The 17,624-nt window shown below is 41.8% G+C and overlaps 1 protein-coding gene across 1 annotated transcript in view; it reads left to right on the top strand.

Annotated features, from left to right (window-relative positions):
• LOC126462698 (homeobox protein six1-like) overlaps positions 1-5,010 on the top strand; it is a gene marked incomplete at its 3' end in the record, with an annotated part of 422,686 nt that extends 417,676 nt beyond the window's left edge. Inside the window, exon 3 of the mRNA XM_050096093.1 lies at positions 4,840-5,010. Coding sequence (XP_049952050.1) covers positions 4,840-5,010 — 171 coding nt within the window. The remainder of the gene's footprint in view (positions 1-4,839) is intronic.
• Between the last annotated feature and the right edge of the window lie 12,614 nt (positions 5,011-17,624).

Raw genomic sequence — 17,624 nt, 5'->3', positions numbered from 1 at the left:
TTCTTTGTAGTTTTTTCGTTTGACGCTTATTTTGGGAGATATTTGGCCCGGTCGCGATCAATGGACGACCCTGTATATCTTGAGACGTTGTAATTCACGGCGAGAAAATTATCCAGACTACACTGAAGTGACAAAAGTCATCGGACAGCGATATGGAGATACACAGAGGGTGGTAGTATCTTGTACACAAGTATGAAACTGCAGTGAATGCCCGGAGCTGTCATTTGCACACAGTCAATTCATGGGAAACGGTTTCCCAACTGATTATGGCCGCTCGACGGAAATTAACAAATTTGAACGCGGAATGGTAGTTCGAGGTAGACGCGTGGGACATTCAGTTATGGAAATAACTGTGGAATTCAGTATTCTGAGAGCCACAGCGTCTAGACCGTGACGAGAATACCAAATTTCAGGCATTACCCCCCGCCAGGGACAACGCAGTGGCCGATGCCCTTCACTTAACGACCGAGAGCAGCAGCGTCCGCATAGACGTGTCAGTGTTAACAGACAGACAATTATGCGTGAGATAACGGCAGAAATCAATGTTAATGAGCTACAGCATTAGGTGACGAACTAGAGAGCCTTTTCTAATAGTACGACATCGCCTGCAGCGGCTCTCGTGAGCCCGTGAATATATCGGTTGGACCGTAGATGACTGGAAAACGGTGTCCTGATCAGATGAGTCCCGATTTCAATGGTAAGAGCTTATGGTAGGGTTCGAGTGTGGTGTGGACTACACGAAGCCATGGATTCAAGTCGTGAACCAGGTACTGTACAAGAGGGTGGTGGCTCCATAATGGTATGGTTTGCCGTGTTGGGTGCTCTGGTCCAACTGAACCGATATTTCACTTGGAGGCCATTTGCAGCCGTTCATGGACCTAATGTTCCCACGTCAACGTCAAGAGTGGGAGTCGGGGAGAGAGGATTCCGGTTCCATTATAAAAGGAAAAGACTGAGACTATCATACCCAGCATTGCAGCATATGAAGCTTCATGTCTCCGTGTCGCATGGTTACTCACAGTGTCTTAGATAACGCGTAAAGCAGCTTTTACGAGGTGTACCGTAATTAATAGTGAAAATGATGATAGACGAGTGAAAATGTACTATAATACAAGCAAATATATTCCAGGTAACATGATTCCACATACGAGCAGTTTACTAGATAATTGCGGAAGTGTGGTTATGAGCCTCCATTGAAGTATTGTTCGAGTTAGTAAAAACGTATTTCAAATATAAACTTTTTCATCAAGTCACCTGCTACATGGACTTGAATTTCACCCACAGCTTACGTTAAACAAATAGCACAGCTTCAACACGTTAAATGTTACAGTATACTGTTGACCCGCACCTGTTAGAGAAGGGTAACACGTTCTCGCATCTGCATGCAGGTCTGGACGTGTGCCAGCAGTGAATAACTAATTATTTTAAACATTTCTGTATCATCCCGATATATCTCGACATAACTGAATCTGTTGGAAGCAGTAAACATCAGTGCTCAGACCATCAGACCACTAGACACAGCTCAACAGCTCCCCTCATCTAACCTTCACTTAAACTTCACGTTTTCCCCAGTTCTGCCCAAACTGTCTGTTCTATTATATGCCTCCATTATTTCTTGTATTTATTTACTTTCTTGGGGTTGTCTATGTACTCCATATACTCTGTCGTTTTCTAATTTGTACATCTTCACTATAATAAGAGAAAGTCTCCATGCCACAGATATCTCATGTAGCTTATGTATTTTCCGATATAAATGTCACCTCCATCTTTGTTTCTGCTTCTTTTTCCTCTTCAAGCTATTCCTTAGTAGCCTTGTACTGCATTAATTTTATTTTATTGTGCACGTTCCCTCTTCTGTTAACTATAATTCTTTGCTAATATTGTCCTCCTCCCTCTCACCTCATCTTCGGTCGAGCACACGCAATTACAAAAACACACACACACACACACACACACACACACACACACACACACACACACAGGTTTTTCGAGGTTTAGTGCCAATCTTTTTCTCGTTTGGTCCATTTATATTTATTTCCCGTTTAACTTTAACATTTCCAATTACGTTACCACTGCACAGTCGAAAATGAGGTTTACCCTGTGTTTGTACCTCTCTCGATGTTTAACATCTTTTTAAATAGTGTTCACCAGTATTTTACCCTTTTCAATGGCGATAGTCAGTTAAAGTCTGAAGCTGGCCTAATAAGCTAAAAACGGCGTAACCAAATAAATTGGTCATTTCGTTTATAATCTTGACAAGATTGAAAATTCGCTACTCCAGATCCTCATCTTATCGACATGAGTGCTGCACACTTTAGAGATGAACCCAGACTGAAAAATACAAAAAATTCAGAGCTGCTGATGTCAGAACCTAAGTTAAGGCCCGGCTCGCTCTATCCAGCGTGGGCACAATGGCGCAGTACATGCCCTCTTAGATCAGCAGAGAAATACGCTGACGCCCCATTATGAATGTACCACGTTTTCCAACTTTCCCACGGAGAACATCCTCACATAATCCCGGGATTATGCTGCCCAAACAAACGAAAGTAATCCTGTCGTTCAAGTTTTTCTGGAAGAACATGCGGCCCAGAGAAACCAACATCTACTACCCCCAACCACACATTGCATGAGAAACGTTCTTAATGTAACGACTTACACACAGCATTTCGATTTACGTCAGATTTTAGCCCAATTAGATGGGGACTTTGTCGAAAAATTTACATTTCAAATACGTCTTTGGACAACGATTGTACTACACTGCGTTTCGCTGGAGGAGTGGGTTGCGGCCCCTTGTTCGAGAAGGATGGTGAACTACATTGCTGAACACCTGTTTCAGTATCACTTACACTTGTTAAGCAGGTATCGTGATCATTGTACTCCTCATGCACACTGTCCGCACAGTCGAGCATATACGACACCACACATTTCACTGACTCGTCTTGAAGAAACGCTAATATTTCATCTGTCACTTCTTTCTCACCCAGCTAAATTCCTTGGGTTCCTTTCTAACGAAATATCAACTTCGACAACTGTTTTTGTAAATATAATACAATGTTTGCTCTTTGTTTATTGTTAACACTGCTCTCCTTTTTGTCAGTACCAACAGCACTGTAGCACTGTTGTGAGTTACTCGTCGACCAAGCAGTTCAACTACGTCCCATAGCCTCATTGTGTGCGCACCATTGAATATTTCCAGTCCCATCCGCTTATGCCGTTGGTAGCCAATATTTTGGTTGCACGGTAGACAATTTGTGGAGCGTAGAATGTTTGTAAACATCGTTGGCCTTTTGCGACGTCGCATGTCAATCGAATCAAAAGAAACGGCCATTTATGTAGCATACCCTGATATTTGGAAACTCACACATCAAAACGTGCAAATGGACCATCTATATACATACAATACTGGCCATTAAAATTGCTACACCACGAAGATGACGTGCTACAGACGCGAAATTTAACCGACCGGAAGAAGATGCTGTGATATGCAAACGATTAGCTTTTCAGAGCATTCACACAAGGTTGGCGCCGGTGGCGACACCTACAACGTGCTGACATGACGAAAGTTTCCAACCGATTTCTCATACACAAACAGCAGTTGACCGGCGTTGCCTGGTGAAACGTTGTTGTGATACCTCGTGTAAGGAGGAGAAATGCGTACCATCACGTTTCCGACTTTGATAAAGTCGCGTGGCTGCAACGGATCGTGCAGCCACGTCTCGATCCCTGAGTCAACAGATGGGGACGTTTGCAAGACAACAACCATCTGCACGAACAGTTCGACGACGTTTGCAGCAGCATGGACTATCAGCTCGGATACCGTGGCTGCGGTTACCCTTGACGCTGCATTACAGACAGGAGCGCCTGCGATGGTGTACTCAACGACGAACCTGATGCACTAATGGCAGAACGTCATTTTTTCGGATGAATCCAGGTTCTGTTTAGAGCATCATGATGGTCGCAACCGTGTGTGACGACATCGCGGTGAACGCACATTGGAAGCGTGTATTTGTCATCGCGTATCACGCGGTATAATAGTATGGGGTGCCATTGGTTACACTTCTCGGTCACTTCTTGTTCGCATTGACGGCACTTTGAACAGTGGACGTTACATTTCAGATGTGTTACGTACGACCCGAGGCTCTACCCTTCATTCGATCACTGCGAAACCCTACGTTTCAGCAGGATAATGCACGACCGCAGGTTGCAGGTCCAGGTCCTGTATGGGCCTTTCTGGATACAGAAAATGTTCGACTGCTGCTCTGGCCAGCACATTCTCCAGATCTCTCACCAACTGAAAACGTCTGGTTAATGGTGGCCGAGCAACTGGCTCGTCACAATATGCCAGTCACTACTCTTGATGAACCGTAGTATCGTATTGAAGCTGCCTGGGTAGCTGTACCTGTACACGCAATCCAAGCTCTGTTTGACTCAATGCCCAGGCGTATCAAGGCCGTTATTACGGCCAGAGGTGGTTGTTCTGGGTACTGATTTCTCAGGATCTATGCAGCAAAATTGCGTGAAAATGTAATCACATGTCAGTTCTGGTATAACATATTTGTCGAATAAATACCCGTTTATCATCTGCATTTCTTCTTGGTGTAGCAATTTTAATGGCCAGCAGTGATTTTACGTTTTTACTCGCACTTGTCAGTTTTTTTAATATATGACATATATATGGATACTTATGTTTTTTTTGTGGACTATATATACTGTATTTTATTAAGTGGTGTTATGTGTTACGTCTTACTCTAGATAAAATAAATGAAATAATAGGAAAATCTGGGCACAAGAAGCTCAGGGTGGAGATAAGTTGGCTGAAAAGATGGTTCGGTGTTGCAGGAGACGGCGCACCACGGCGCGGAGCTGTACCCGAGCGCCGCAGCGAGCGGGGGTGGAAGCGGCGGCGGCGCGGGGGCGGTGGACCTGAAGCCGTCGGTGGCGAGCCTGCAGGCGACCGTCATGTCGAACGCGACGCTGGCCGCCGCGGCCGCCGCCTCCGCCTACCAGTCGCAGCTGCTGCCGCCGGCGTGCCCGCAGCCCGCCGTGGGCGTCGGCGTGGGCGTCGGCGTGGGGGTGGGCGTGGGCGGCGCGCACCTACACCACCACCACCACGCGGCGCCGCCCGCCGCCGCCGACGCGCTCATCCACGACTACCACTCCTTGTGACAGTGGGCCGCTGGCTACGGGTACGGGCAGTGACCCTAGCCAGCGCGCTCGCAGGGCCCGCGCGCGGCCCGCGAGCCTTCCCAGCATGCAGCGCGACGCCGCCTCCTGCCACCGCCGCACCCGCCCTCTGCCGCGAGTTCTCCCGCGACGCCGCACCTCTTACTGCCCCGAGACACCTCGTCGCCGTGGTGAAGCAATTCCTCCGCGCTCGACGGTGGACATTTCTTCCGCGCTGAACGGAGTACTGTGCCCGACAAAACACTTTGCGGCACATAATTTTCCACAACAGCATCTCTTAGCACGTCGGTTCGCTACATCTCATCGGATTGTAGGTATTCAACAATATCACCGTCTAAATTACGTCGTTTGAAGGAAGTATTTGGTGCTTAACGGACAACACTCAATAGCATCGCAGTGACTGATGTAGTGACACGTGCAGCACGACAAAAGGGGGCTCAGTGTTCCAACATTGATGTACCGACAGTGTGCGGACTCTTCTGTGGAGGGCAGTGCAGATGGTGGTACGATGCAGAGAAAGACTCGAGACTTCCATTAACTATACCGGTGATATATATTTTGCACTCAGCAGTGACATTAACAATGTATTGCTGTATCTGCAAGATGGTTTTGAGTTATTTGAATCGACATTTGTATCCACACGCACGATATTCCCTCGAAGGGCTCTAGAATTTACGTATTCGCACATTCTTCCCAATGTTGTATTATTTCTAAGATAATAACCCCTATGATGATATCTGCTTAGTTTCAAAGTGTATGACAACACGCGAATGAGACATTCGTCTCCCTGACAGCATTCCTTAAGTAGAGGAAACCCTTTCATGGGAGAAACTTCCGTTAAAATTGTGCAAATTTCTGCCCTCTGGCGTTTTATCACCACCGTGAGCACAAAAACATGCATTTTTGTACCACTATAGTACATTAGTAGGGCCACCCTTCAGTACTTCTCCCAGACACGCACAGTTGAGCTACTGACGTACAACACAGTCATGAAAACGAGAAACGATTCTCGGAGGAAATCTGACACGAAATTTTGTAACATATTTTATTATTGTTTTTACTTCGTTGACAGTTTTTGACTTCTTCAATACTGACACAACAAGAGACGAGTGTGGAGCAGATATTTCCGCTAAAAGACAGTGCAAACGCATTAAACGAATGTGCACAAAGAGGGCAGCATTCAGCACTTTTCACGGCCTACGCTGTCATTTTGCATTTTCCTCGGTGTAATTTATTATATTAGAAGTCGCAAGAAGTGCTTCAAAACTAAATTTAAAAAAAAAGTTCGGTAAAAGTGATGAATTCACATTTGTTGTGACTTCGGAAGTTCGTCAAGCTTACGTAATAAGAAGCAGACACTTTTTGGATTTCTACGTTGATAATAAATTTACGAATTCCAACTCTCACTTTGCTTTCCTGGACGGTAATATGAGCGGCAGAAGAATCATGTGCCTTCAGGCAGTGCATTAAATGTTTCTTCACAGACTAGGAAGTATTCTCGCCAATTCTCATAGCCAGTATGTGACTACAGCGTACGTCAAGCGCACGCAAGTAAGGGTTACTTGATCAACACCTCAGATATCCTGTCACTGCGCATAGTAATTGCAGTAGCCTTCTTTGTAGCAAGAACACATTCACATTATAATCCGGTTAATCTTTCAGTACCGCTTAACAGTAATTATTATTGTGACTGTGTGAAAATGTCTATAAAAATACAGTGTTTCGTTGGCGCAAAATGGGCACAAGAACTGATGATGTATGTTATGTGACGCTGGCTTACGATGGGATGGAAGGGCTGTTCCACCTGCGCCTGAGACGTCATCATAGATATGCGACAGAGAGAGCTGCCACGCCAGCTGGCCTGGACCGTGGCAACCCATTTCGGAACCATCCCAGCGGCTACAAGTCCAGACCGTCGCCCTTTGTGCTCTGCCTTGTGTGTACATACTTACCTGCGGCCCCTCTGTATATATAAGTTATGATGGACAGAGTGTTGTACATATAAGATTTAGCGATGTAGTTCTTGTGAAACAGTAGTCCTCTTCCGCTAGGCAGCATTCATTTCCGATAACATGGGCTAACGTATAATACGTGCGCGGCTCTAAGCTTAAACACAACTGTGAATGCGTATGTTAAGTACAGATCAGCAATCATTGTATCTTACCTTGGTCTGGTCCATTGTCTCCATCGTCCCTACGTGTGTAACCGCTTCGGAAGTACAATTACTATTTGCACAAATACAATGTTACTTATTTATATTAATAATGTGAGCAAAAGTTTTTTGTGTAGTCTATATGGTCCCTTAATTTAACAAAACGAAACATGCAGTAAAAATGGAAAAATTTTGAAAAGATCGGTGACATTCTCTCATTTAGCTACTGTAATAGCACTGTCCAGTGGCAACAATGAAAGCCCACTTTATTGTGCCGCAAGCATTCTAGATGTGTGAAATCGTGATAATTTAGCTAGTGAACAGGACGCGAGTCTAATTCAGATCTCTGTCAATTTCAAGCACTGGTCTTGCACGCTCCATCTTCAGCTTTTCTCAAATCTCTGTTCGTCTTCCAACTTCCATCTCATAAAATGCTGTTAACACTCCGTGGCCGAAAGGATTTGCCTGAGAGACTGGCATTTCCGAAGCCCAGTTTTACTTAAAAAACGATATTTGTCGCTCTTAAGTAAAGTGCTTAGCAGTTTGATACTTACCTCGCAACATGGCTGATCAGTTCATCTCGCGTTCAGTAAAGGCCAAGGATTCTGTTGGACCTCTGGTGCGGTACTCAATCGTACATCAGTCAAGCGACAATTCTATTGCACTAGGAGACGCTTCCTTTAACGTAGGTAGTGTTGATTAGTAGGATGTCAAATCACAACTGCTGTATTACCACATGGCTCAAGATCCTCTGCACTGTGATTGCCCTGCATACCATACACAACCCCTCCCCATTTGAATTTATGTGCTAATTTACATTCTAAAATTTCCTCAAATGGCACTACTATCCATTCTAATGTACCGTTCTCATCGAGGAAGGCTATGAAGGCTACCCGCTGCCTTAACAACTTGTTCCCGCCTCTGTCGATGTGCTTTCTCCATTTTTTAGACTTCTATAATACCCATCTGGTTTAGGTAGTTGGTCCCCTCCCCTCAACAAACACCCCTCTGCCAAGAGATATCTTAGCCACATGAAGTTGAGAGAAGAGGTAACAAAGTTTACCGTTATCAGCATCGTCTCCTTAAAAGGATTAGGTGTTGTAGTCACCTGTTCCGGCCTCTATCATCGACCCATCCATCTCTTATGAGGTCTATCTAGTTCTCTCTTTCCAGTCGGCTGATACTTCACTATCGTTTTTGACAGTCTGTTTTCTGTCACTCTATCAGAGTGTTCCTCCCGTTTCTTTCTGTTCTCCTGCCTTGTCATTAACTGAAAAGAGTTTTAAATCTGATCTTATTGTTTCATTACTTATTTTATCCATTTTATTACACAGCTCGTGAACTTTATTTCTGCTGCTTTCAGACTTGATTTTTCTTTTTTTGTTACTGTCCATGATAAGAAACCGTATACTAGAGTGTGTACAGCTATAAATTTATAAAATTTCACTTGCTTTTGCTTTCTTCTTTTTCTTTCCAAAATTCTTCCAACTGTTCAGCAGTTGTCGTTGTCATCATACATCCTAGATAACTGAAGTGGGAAACTTGTTCCAAAATTTTTCTCATTTATTATTATTTTCGATCTTACTGGATTCTTTCCTTTGAACGCCATTATCGTCGTTTTATTTGCAGATATAGTTAAGTTGTAATTTATCGCGTTTTGGCTCGACCTATGTACTGCTCTTCGTACATTATCTTCAGTTCCCTATACAACTGCTTGGTCATCTCCATATGGCAGAGTATTTAGTGGTACCTAGAACCGTATTTTAATTCCAAGCTGTATTTCATCTTTTCAGTTCGTAACTGTGTCATCAATATATAAATTAAATAAAGTGATTGATAGACTGACCCCTGTCGAACACCTTGATTTACTGAAATTTCATCTAGCATTTTCGAACCTGAACTTATAACTATTTTTGTGTTTACATGTAGACCCTTTATGGTATTAAAAAGTGTTTATGGAAACCTTTCATTTCCATTATTATCGACAAAAGGGGTCTTTTTTCCTTATAACAGGCTTTCTGATAGCCAATAAATTTATAAATATATCATCATTGCACAAACGTCCCTCTCTGAAGCCTCATTGTTCTCGTGTAATTAGTGCATCAGCGGTAGTTTGTAACCCTTAATTAAGAATTTTCCATTAAATTTTATGTCAGTGTTTAGTAAAATAATTCCTCCATAATTTTCTGTGTCTTTCCTATTGCCTTTTTAAAATGTAGATGTAACTTTAGTTGGGTTCAATTCTTCAGGTATGGAACCATTCTTCCAACACATAATTAAAAATGAAGGAAACATAATTCTAAAATGATTCCTCCCTGTTTGATTAATTCGATATTAATGTCATCTAGGCCAATAGCTTTTCTATTTCTTTCTACATTTAAAGGTACTTTTAACTCTTTTTTGTGCCTATTTTATCTACAGAATTATCATCAGTTTTTATAAAATAACTTCCTTCACTGTCTTCATCATACCATAAATTTCTGTAGTGGCGTATCCGTTGATTTTCTGTTATTATAGTAATGTTTTCAGTACCTTTTTCTGTTTTATTCATATGCTTCAATGTTCTGTCCTTTGTGAATGTAATGTTCAAATGAATCTTGCCCAGGATTTACTATGGTTCATTTTTATAAATTCTTTGTTTATTTCTCTTATATTTATTTCATAGGCTTCATTTGTCTGTGTTTGCAAATAGGCGTAGGGAAAGGCTAACTTTGTACCCATCTTAAATTCGCCTTGATAAAGGCAGTACAATTTAAAGCGCATTTTCTGTCTCTTGGAAAAACTGAAAGGTGCTTCCCCGAGGTCCAGCCTCCAAACCTGTCCACTGCGTTGCTGGACTCCAGCACTCGTTTCAGACTCGCCCCGGAGGTATTTCTTGCTCTCGGCCGCGGCAGGAGTTGGGATGGCCATCGTCACGGGAACAGAGCCCGCCTTGTGCTGGGACCGTCTTAGGGCGCTCTGTGCCCCCCTCCCCTTCCCTCTCCCCCTCCTTCCCCCCCACTAATAATAGCCCCTCCGAGGCTGGACACATGCCATCAATTACAGCTTTAATTCCCGCGAGCGTGCTGACGCTTCCACGAATACGTGGCGCGTTTCCTGGGTCCGACTCTGGCCGTCTAGCGTTTCACCAGATAACGCCCCTGTCTCCGGGAATGTCACGCAATTACGCGGTTGTCCATGCCGTCCGCCGACCTTCCCCTCTCCGTCACGTCTTGAGCCACCGGCTGTCCGCTTCTGGGCAACAGCTGCTTCAATAACCGCGCTACCAGTTTACCACGGACAGCCAACTACTGCAAAATAACTTCGGGTCCCCGGTTTTCTTATCGTCTTCTGTCCTCTCGCCACTCCTTTTTTTATCACTGCTGTCCACGCCACTCTCCATTTAACAAAAATACATCTTCATTTTTAATTCGTGGGGACGCTGCGAGAGTGGCTGACAGCGTAAATTAATTATGTCACCAGATAATAAGGTCACAATGCTTCCCTTTTTTCTGCGTGCTCTCGTGTTTTCGCCCTTAATAAAGTAATTAGCGTTCCAACTCGTGATAATGCTGTCACAACAGAACGTCAACCTCCAAAGTTATACGGCCTGCATCGTCTCTGTTGTTCGTGTAGCCCAGGAATTTTTCCAGAAAAATGCTACACCAGCAGATGGCTTGTGTAATTATCGACTTTATCAGTAACATCTCTAATCGGCATTACAGATGCACTTAACGAGGACACTTTTTCCATTTAGAGAGCAAGTTTTCGGATAATTTGACGGGCTACATCTTGACATTAGCAGTATTGCGTACCTTAGAATTAACTGCAGGCTTGAAACATTTTCTGCCTTATGATTACTCTCACTGAAAGATGGTTTTTTTTGTGGTATGCAATTTAGATAGTGACAAACATCCGGACAATTAAGTATTCAGGAGATTCACTACAGCAGCCTACTTTCAGTTTTGATTGTGATGACTTTAACGAGAGCACGGTTGGAGACGATGGACCAGAGTATTGATGTGGGGGCACTTTCCTGTTAATTTTCGTTTAGTAACAACCGTAGTCGCATCTCAAAGTGTCGGACACGGATTGGCCAGATGCAATTGTAGGGCAGCAGCTTGTGAAAGTTCCTAATTCGGATTGCAGCTGTGACGTTCTTGCAGTTTGTCTCGTTGCCAACTCCCGTGAAAAAAAAAAAAAAGATATATATAAATGGACTTGTTCATTCTCAAGAAAGCACATTTTCAGCAGCGCACAAAAAGGGACTTTTGTTGCTATTACTTTTGAAAAATAAAAATATTGTACATGTCTCAAAACTTTGCACATTTCATTTCATTGCTGCTAGATACTTTCGTGTAAAGACGACATATAGTTCGAAGTCATTTCCAATTAACTCTTGACCCATGCTAAAAAAAGTACATGGAACAAATAGAATGACTTTGTAATAAATGTCTTCTTTTCACTTTTCCCACAAATATTTCTGTAGTTATCACCGACCAGATCAGCGAGACATCTCGATCGACGTCATACAAGTGAGTTTCACTTTTATTATTATGTCTTTATTACACGTCTGGAGGTAAAAGTATCGAAAAGGAACAATTTCTAAACCATAACAGAGTACATAACAACAACAGTATGGAATTAATATTATAAGCTAAGAAAATATCTCCAATTCTGTGTAAAAACATAAGTAGGATGTAGTGCATGAAGAGGCTGATTGCTTCTTATTGTCAAATCAAGATAAACAATTCCTCAAAATATTGTACCACATCCACTCATAAGCTGAAGTTTACACATTTATTTAAAATATATATAGGCTTTGTCTCGTGGAAAGTGGAAGTGCAGTTAAAGTGACATAAATCGTAATAATGGTGTAAAGCCTGTGATCAAGTGACAGCTCTTGTTCAGGAAGAACAACTATAATTTGGTGATATTGAGCTTTGTCTAGTCATTAGTTCGAATCTGAGCCTGCATAAAATATTATTCGCTTTAACGTGGTTTAGATGTTTTTCTATTAAACCTGTATTCCTTCTACGTGTCCGGATCTCTTCTACGGCTGTTGAGAATGGTTGTGGTGATACGGGATCTCTCTCATTTCGAAACTCTCTATCATCATGATGAAGTATAATGAAAGCTGTAGAACTGGCTCGTAAGTTCCTTGGTATACTGACATAATGTGAATCAATAGATTGCTTCAAGAGGGCTGTTACTAATTTTGTTGAAAATGAGCTTCCACAGCCAGTCTGTTCAGATATTTTGTCATGGTCGACTAGGTGCTGCGATGTCCAATCCAATTGCTATCGTGGAGCATGTGTCAGTGGACAAATGGCTATCGGACAGGATATGTAGAAATCGGCCGTGTCAAGATAAACTATTTGAATAAAGGTGCTGTGGAAAAAAACAAATTTCGTGTTCAACTGTGGAGATTCGTCGGGATGCATTGCATATGCACCAACTGTGTTGTAATGTCCTAAATTGAATTCCACTTCTTTCGGCGCCGTATATGGAGTGAAACCGACTGCTGGTACCGTACGCCCGTGAGCGGGTGGTCCCGTTCGTCTATGTTAATCTTAAACAACTTATAAAATGCAAATGCAAATAAACTTCTGCAACTACTGGAAGAGGTGCAAATTTGATAGTAGAACTGAAACTGAAACGTATTCAGAATAACATAAGGCAGGAGAACATACTGAAAAGCAAATTTTTGGGAATAACGCTGCTTACACAGGAGGGGTTTATGAGTTTTTTATGAGGTGCAGTTTAAGACATTGACTGGGTGGGTAGCAAAAGACATAAACGTTAAGTACTTTTCGTAAATTGAACAGATTATTCAAAATTAAGCTTTCGATGTGTCTAGGACGGAAAGTTTGCAGTCTGTGTGTTAGTTCTGACTTATGGTAGGGAGAGATGGGGTTTCAGTGCCTGAACTAATCAAACACTGAGAACTGCTTAGACAAGAAACCAAAGAAATGCATTAGGGAACAGACTAGAGTGGAAGACGTATTTATGAGTGAAATGAAAATTAAATGACGGTGAGCGTGACATGTAGCCACGTGAAATAATATTTAATCACAATATAATGTGAACCAGGCATTCAGTCAAATAGTTACTGCTCTGAATTCATGTGTAATTACACAACAGCAAAACACAGATTCAGGTCTTCCCGCTGACTGTCTATTTGCTGATATCACTGCGCAAATGGTTGAGCAATTACTACTATTAGATAGTAATAATCTCACATCTAGGAGTGAGACTGCTGCAGGTCTTTGCCAGATGCAAATGTTAGTCATATGTTTTTCACAGGGAATTCCCTACTTGTACGACGGTTCATAAAATATTTGAAGAAAAATCTCCTTGTATTTGATTCTAGAGAGTGAAATTTTGTGTTATTGGGAGGTATCTCTTGACGATAGCTTTCAGGTCTTCCTGGTATGCAACACCTCCGTGCCAAATAATGAGAACTATTAAACTAACAGGTCTGTCTACTTTTACCACACGGTTAGCTTTCATCGAGATGGTAGCTGGTGTTATTCTATGGCGTGAGATGATTCACACCATACAAGTGAGTTATACGCACAGTCACAGCTCTATGGGGTCCATCTTTTCGGACATTATTTGCGGAGGTCCCATGAATCCTGTGCATTGGACGATTCTCGAACTACGTAATTTGAACCCCTATGAAAAAAAAGAGACACCAGCCTATCCTTTCTTAACTAACTGTATGGACATAATATTGTTTGTGTGTGTGTGTGTGTGTGTGTGTGTGGCATTTGTGACCCTCGGTAGATAAAGGGGAAATAAAACTATCTCGAAAACCTTATTGACGAAATAGATTACGAAAAGGGATAATCACCTGAGAAACAAAAGATACAAAGATCATAAATAAAATTCTAAGGAAAATAAAAACAACTAAATGCAACATCAGCTCTGGTAAGCTGTATATACTTTGTAAACATACAGTATCATAGTAAAGAACTGTCAAAATATCTCTCAAAAACATATTTTTTAACGTTTTGTAAGTGCAAAAAATATTTTACTTACCACAGCTTGACAGAAAAGATATTACTGTAGATGCAATACGATCGTCACTTCCAATGGACGCGAGTACTAATGCAAAAATAAACATTGAACAGTCATGTTTTATGTATTGATAATATTACCAATGTTACTTTCGCACCTGACTCGATAACAACAATTAAGCCGAAACAGACCTGTTGTGTAAAATATTAAATATATTATTTTACTGTAGCTAGTTTTGTAGCTTTCATTTTCATTATGTCTTATATTGCTGAATAGCTATTTTTCAGCGACAAATACTTTTGAGTGGCACATACAAATGAATCGTATTTCGAGCAAATAAACAGTTACAAATCGCGCAGATGTTTTAACGGGTGCAAACATATGAGTCTTGTTTTAAGCGAATAGATAGTAGGGCATCGTGTTTGGATTTGAGTTTATTGTTGTCTTAGTATGAGAACTCACAGAATTCCTTTCACGAAAATGCAAACATGAGTCTTAATGTTTAGCTGGTATTGACACGTTCCAGTCGATATGACACAGTGTTGTATACAAGACAGTATACTGTACAGATAGTGAGGAGTCCTTTATTATTTATACTCTAGCGTAAACACAGTATGACGTCACTCTGGTGAGTTACAATCAACCATTTTTAGATCTACGAATGAGATAAAAGAAAATTTAAATAACAAAATACTCTAAGCTGACATTTTCTGTGACTTGTCAAAAGAATTCGATTGGCTGGCTCTGAGCACTATGGGACTCAACTGCTGAGGTCATTAGTCCCCTAGAACTTAGAACTAGTTAAACCTAACTAACCTAAGGACATCACAAACATCCATGCCCGAGGCAGGATTCGAACCTGCGACCGTAGCGGTCTTGCGATTCCAGACTGCAGCGCCTTTAACCGCACGGCCACTTCGGCCGGCTGAATTCGATTGTGCAGTTTATAGTATCTTCCTAGAGACCCTCAGGTGTTATAGCATCAAAGCTCTTCGGACATCTGGCTTTCATCCTGTGTAAATAAAACAATACAGCGCGACGAAACACCTACTTCAGAAAGGGGATTAAGCTCTACAGGTATACTAAGGGATCGGTATAGGACCGCCCGTTGTCCTACATAAAAGAATTGTCGTATGTCTAACACACAAAAATAGTTGTATTGATGACGGTGCAACTATTATAAACAAGACTAATGGAGAAATTTCAATTCTTCTCTGTGTTAACAACTACAGCCTTGTGAATGCGTTGTCTCTGAACGTACTTAGAGGAAAAACAATGCATGCTTTTCTATACTGTAAAAGGCTTGACCGCAAATTAGAAATTATGTATCAGGGTACATCAATAAATGAAACAGCATATTCTCTTTTGACGTTAATAAGAGCCTGAAGTGGAAGTGACGAGTTATTGAACTCCTTAACGCCTCAGCTCTGCAGCTTTTTTGAATTACCTATAAAGAGACATTTCTGAGCCCAAAGTTTCAGAAGTTGACATCAGTTTTCCAATTTTCTTACACTCATGTCATGGTACCAAAGTCTGGGACAACTCGTCACGAAGGAACATTTTGTTGCACAGAAGCGTGTAATATGGATAATATGTGGTGCCTACTCTACATCCTGTTGTACACATCTGTTTAAAGAGTTGGGTATACTGACAACAGCCTCACGGTTCTTCTATTACCTTGTGGAAACTGTTGTCGACAATCACTAGTAATTTGAAACCGGCAGTATCCGCAAAAATCTTTGACAGTGTGTGTGTGTGTGTGTGTGTGTGTGTGTGAGAGAGAGAGAGAGAGAGAGAGAGAGAGAGAGAGAGAGAGACTCAATACAGTTAAGTATAAATCACACTACGTAAAGTTAAATAAAGTAGTTTATGAAATTCATGTAAATGGTCAGCATGTTCCCACGTTTTCCGCTGAGAAAGTGTATAATAATTGTAAAACTCACTCGTTCCACGTGACAGAGGGAGATCATAAATGTGATCGATGGAACATGCACACAACCAACAGCAAGTCGCGGTATTGTAATGGATCATTTGAGTTTATAGAACAACTTTTACTTCTCTTCGAGTTCATTTGCATGTTGTTAGCATCTATAATAAAAGTGAAGGGCGTATTCAATGGACAAAGCTTTCTGATATACAGTCTAAATGAATCCAGATTTAAACTACAACTGTAAGATTACTTTTAGCAAGCTCTCAGAAGGTAAACTAGTCATACTAACGCGATTCGTAAATAAATGCTAGAGAAAACGAATTCCGGTGTTATAAACTTTTGATGCTCTAGAAAAAATCTGGTGGAAATGAATATTAATCATCATCCACTGTTCAGGTCAAAGTTACATATTACCAGAATCACAGTCACCGGAGGATGTAACATAGTTTTCATAGACACAGTAGCAAGTGCTCATACCTCTTAAATACCCTCAGAGATGGGTTATTTAATTGGAGTACTGTTGTTAAAAATTGCAGTACATGTTTCACACACGTAAGGGAGAGAACTTTTCGTTCTGTTGAAAGTGACGCTGTTCTAGTACATCATCTCACCAGACTGCTATGAAATACTTCAGTTGTTAATTTAATAATCGTTAAAAACTGAGGGGTGTTTCACATTCACAACCAAATTTGACAAATGTAAACCCAGAACGCTTGAACCTCAAAATATTGAAAGGGAATCGTTTCTGTAACTCCTTTTTATAAATGTTTCTGGTGTTATATTATGATTAAAGTGTTATTACAGCAGCAACACTCATGTTTTCTTGTCTCGATATCCGAAAATACACGGTGTATGAGCACAAAATATTTTTAAGTAATTCGATTGTCGTATCACTGTTCTGATGTGCTGCCGCTGAGCAACGAAGTGCTTTGCGACAGTCAGATTAGTAACGCGATCATTTTCCAGTAGCTACGAGTACATCGCACACCATATTTATCCCTTGCAAGAGAGGCGAGTGAACTGTCTATAGCCGGCCGGTGTGGCCGAGCGGTTCTAGGCGCTACAGTCTGTAACCGCGTGACCGCTACGATCGCAGGTTCGAATCCTGCCTCGGGCATGGATGTGTGTGTTGTCCTTAGGTTAGTTAGGTTAAAGTAGTTCTAAGTTCCAGGGGACTGATGACCACAGATGTTAAGTCCCGTAGTGCTCAGAGCCATTTCAACTGTCTATAACGAGAAGACAAACGTAATGAGACTCACAGAACCGAATGTAACATACGAGAACAGCCTCGACGGTAATATTCAATTACAAATGAACACGAGGAACGTAGTTCTGAGATGGTTCCTAAATTACTAA

Source organism: Schistocerca serialis, chromosome 1 (genome assembly GCF_023864345.2).
Source record: "Schistocerca serialis cubense isolate TAMUIC-IGC-003099 chromosome 1, iqSchSeri2.2, whole genome shotgun sequence".
Lineage (NCBI taxonomy): Eukaryota > Metazoa > Arthropoda > Insecta > Orthoptera > Acrididae > Schistocerca > Schistocerca serialis.
The sequence above is the reverse complement of the archived record's forward strand: the minus strand, read 5'-3'. Positions and strand labels throughout refer to the sequence as shown.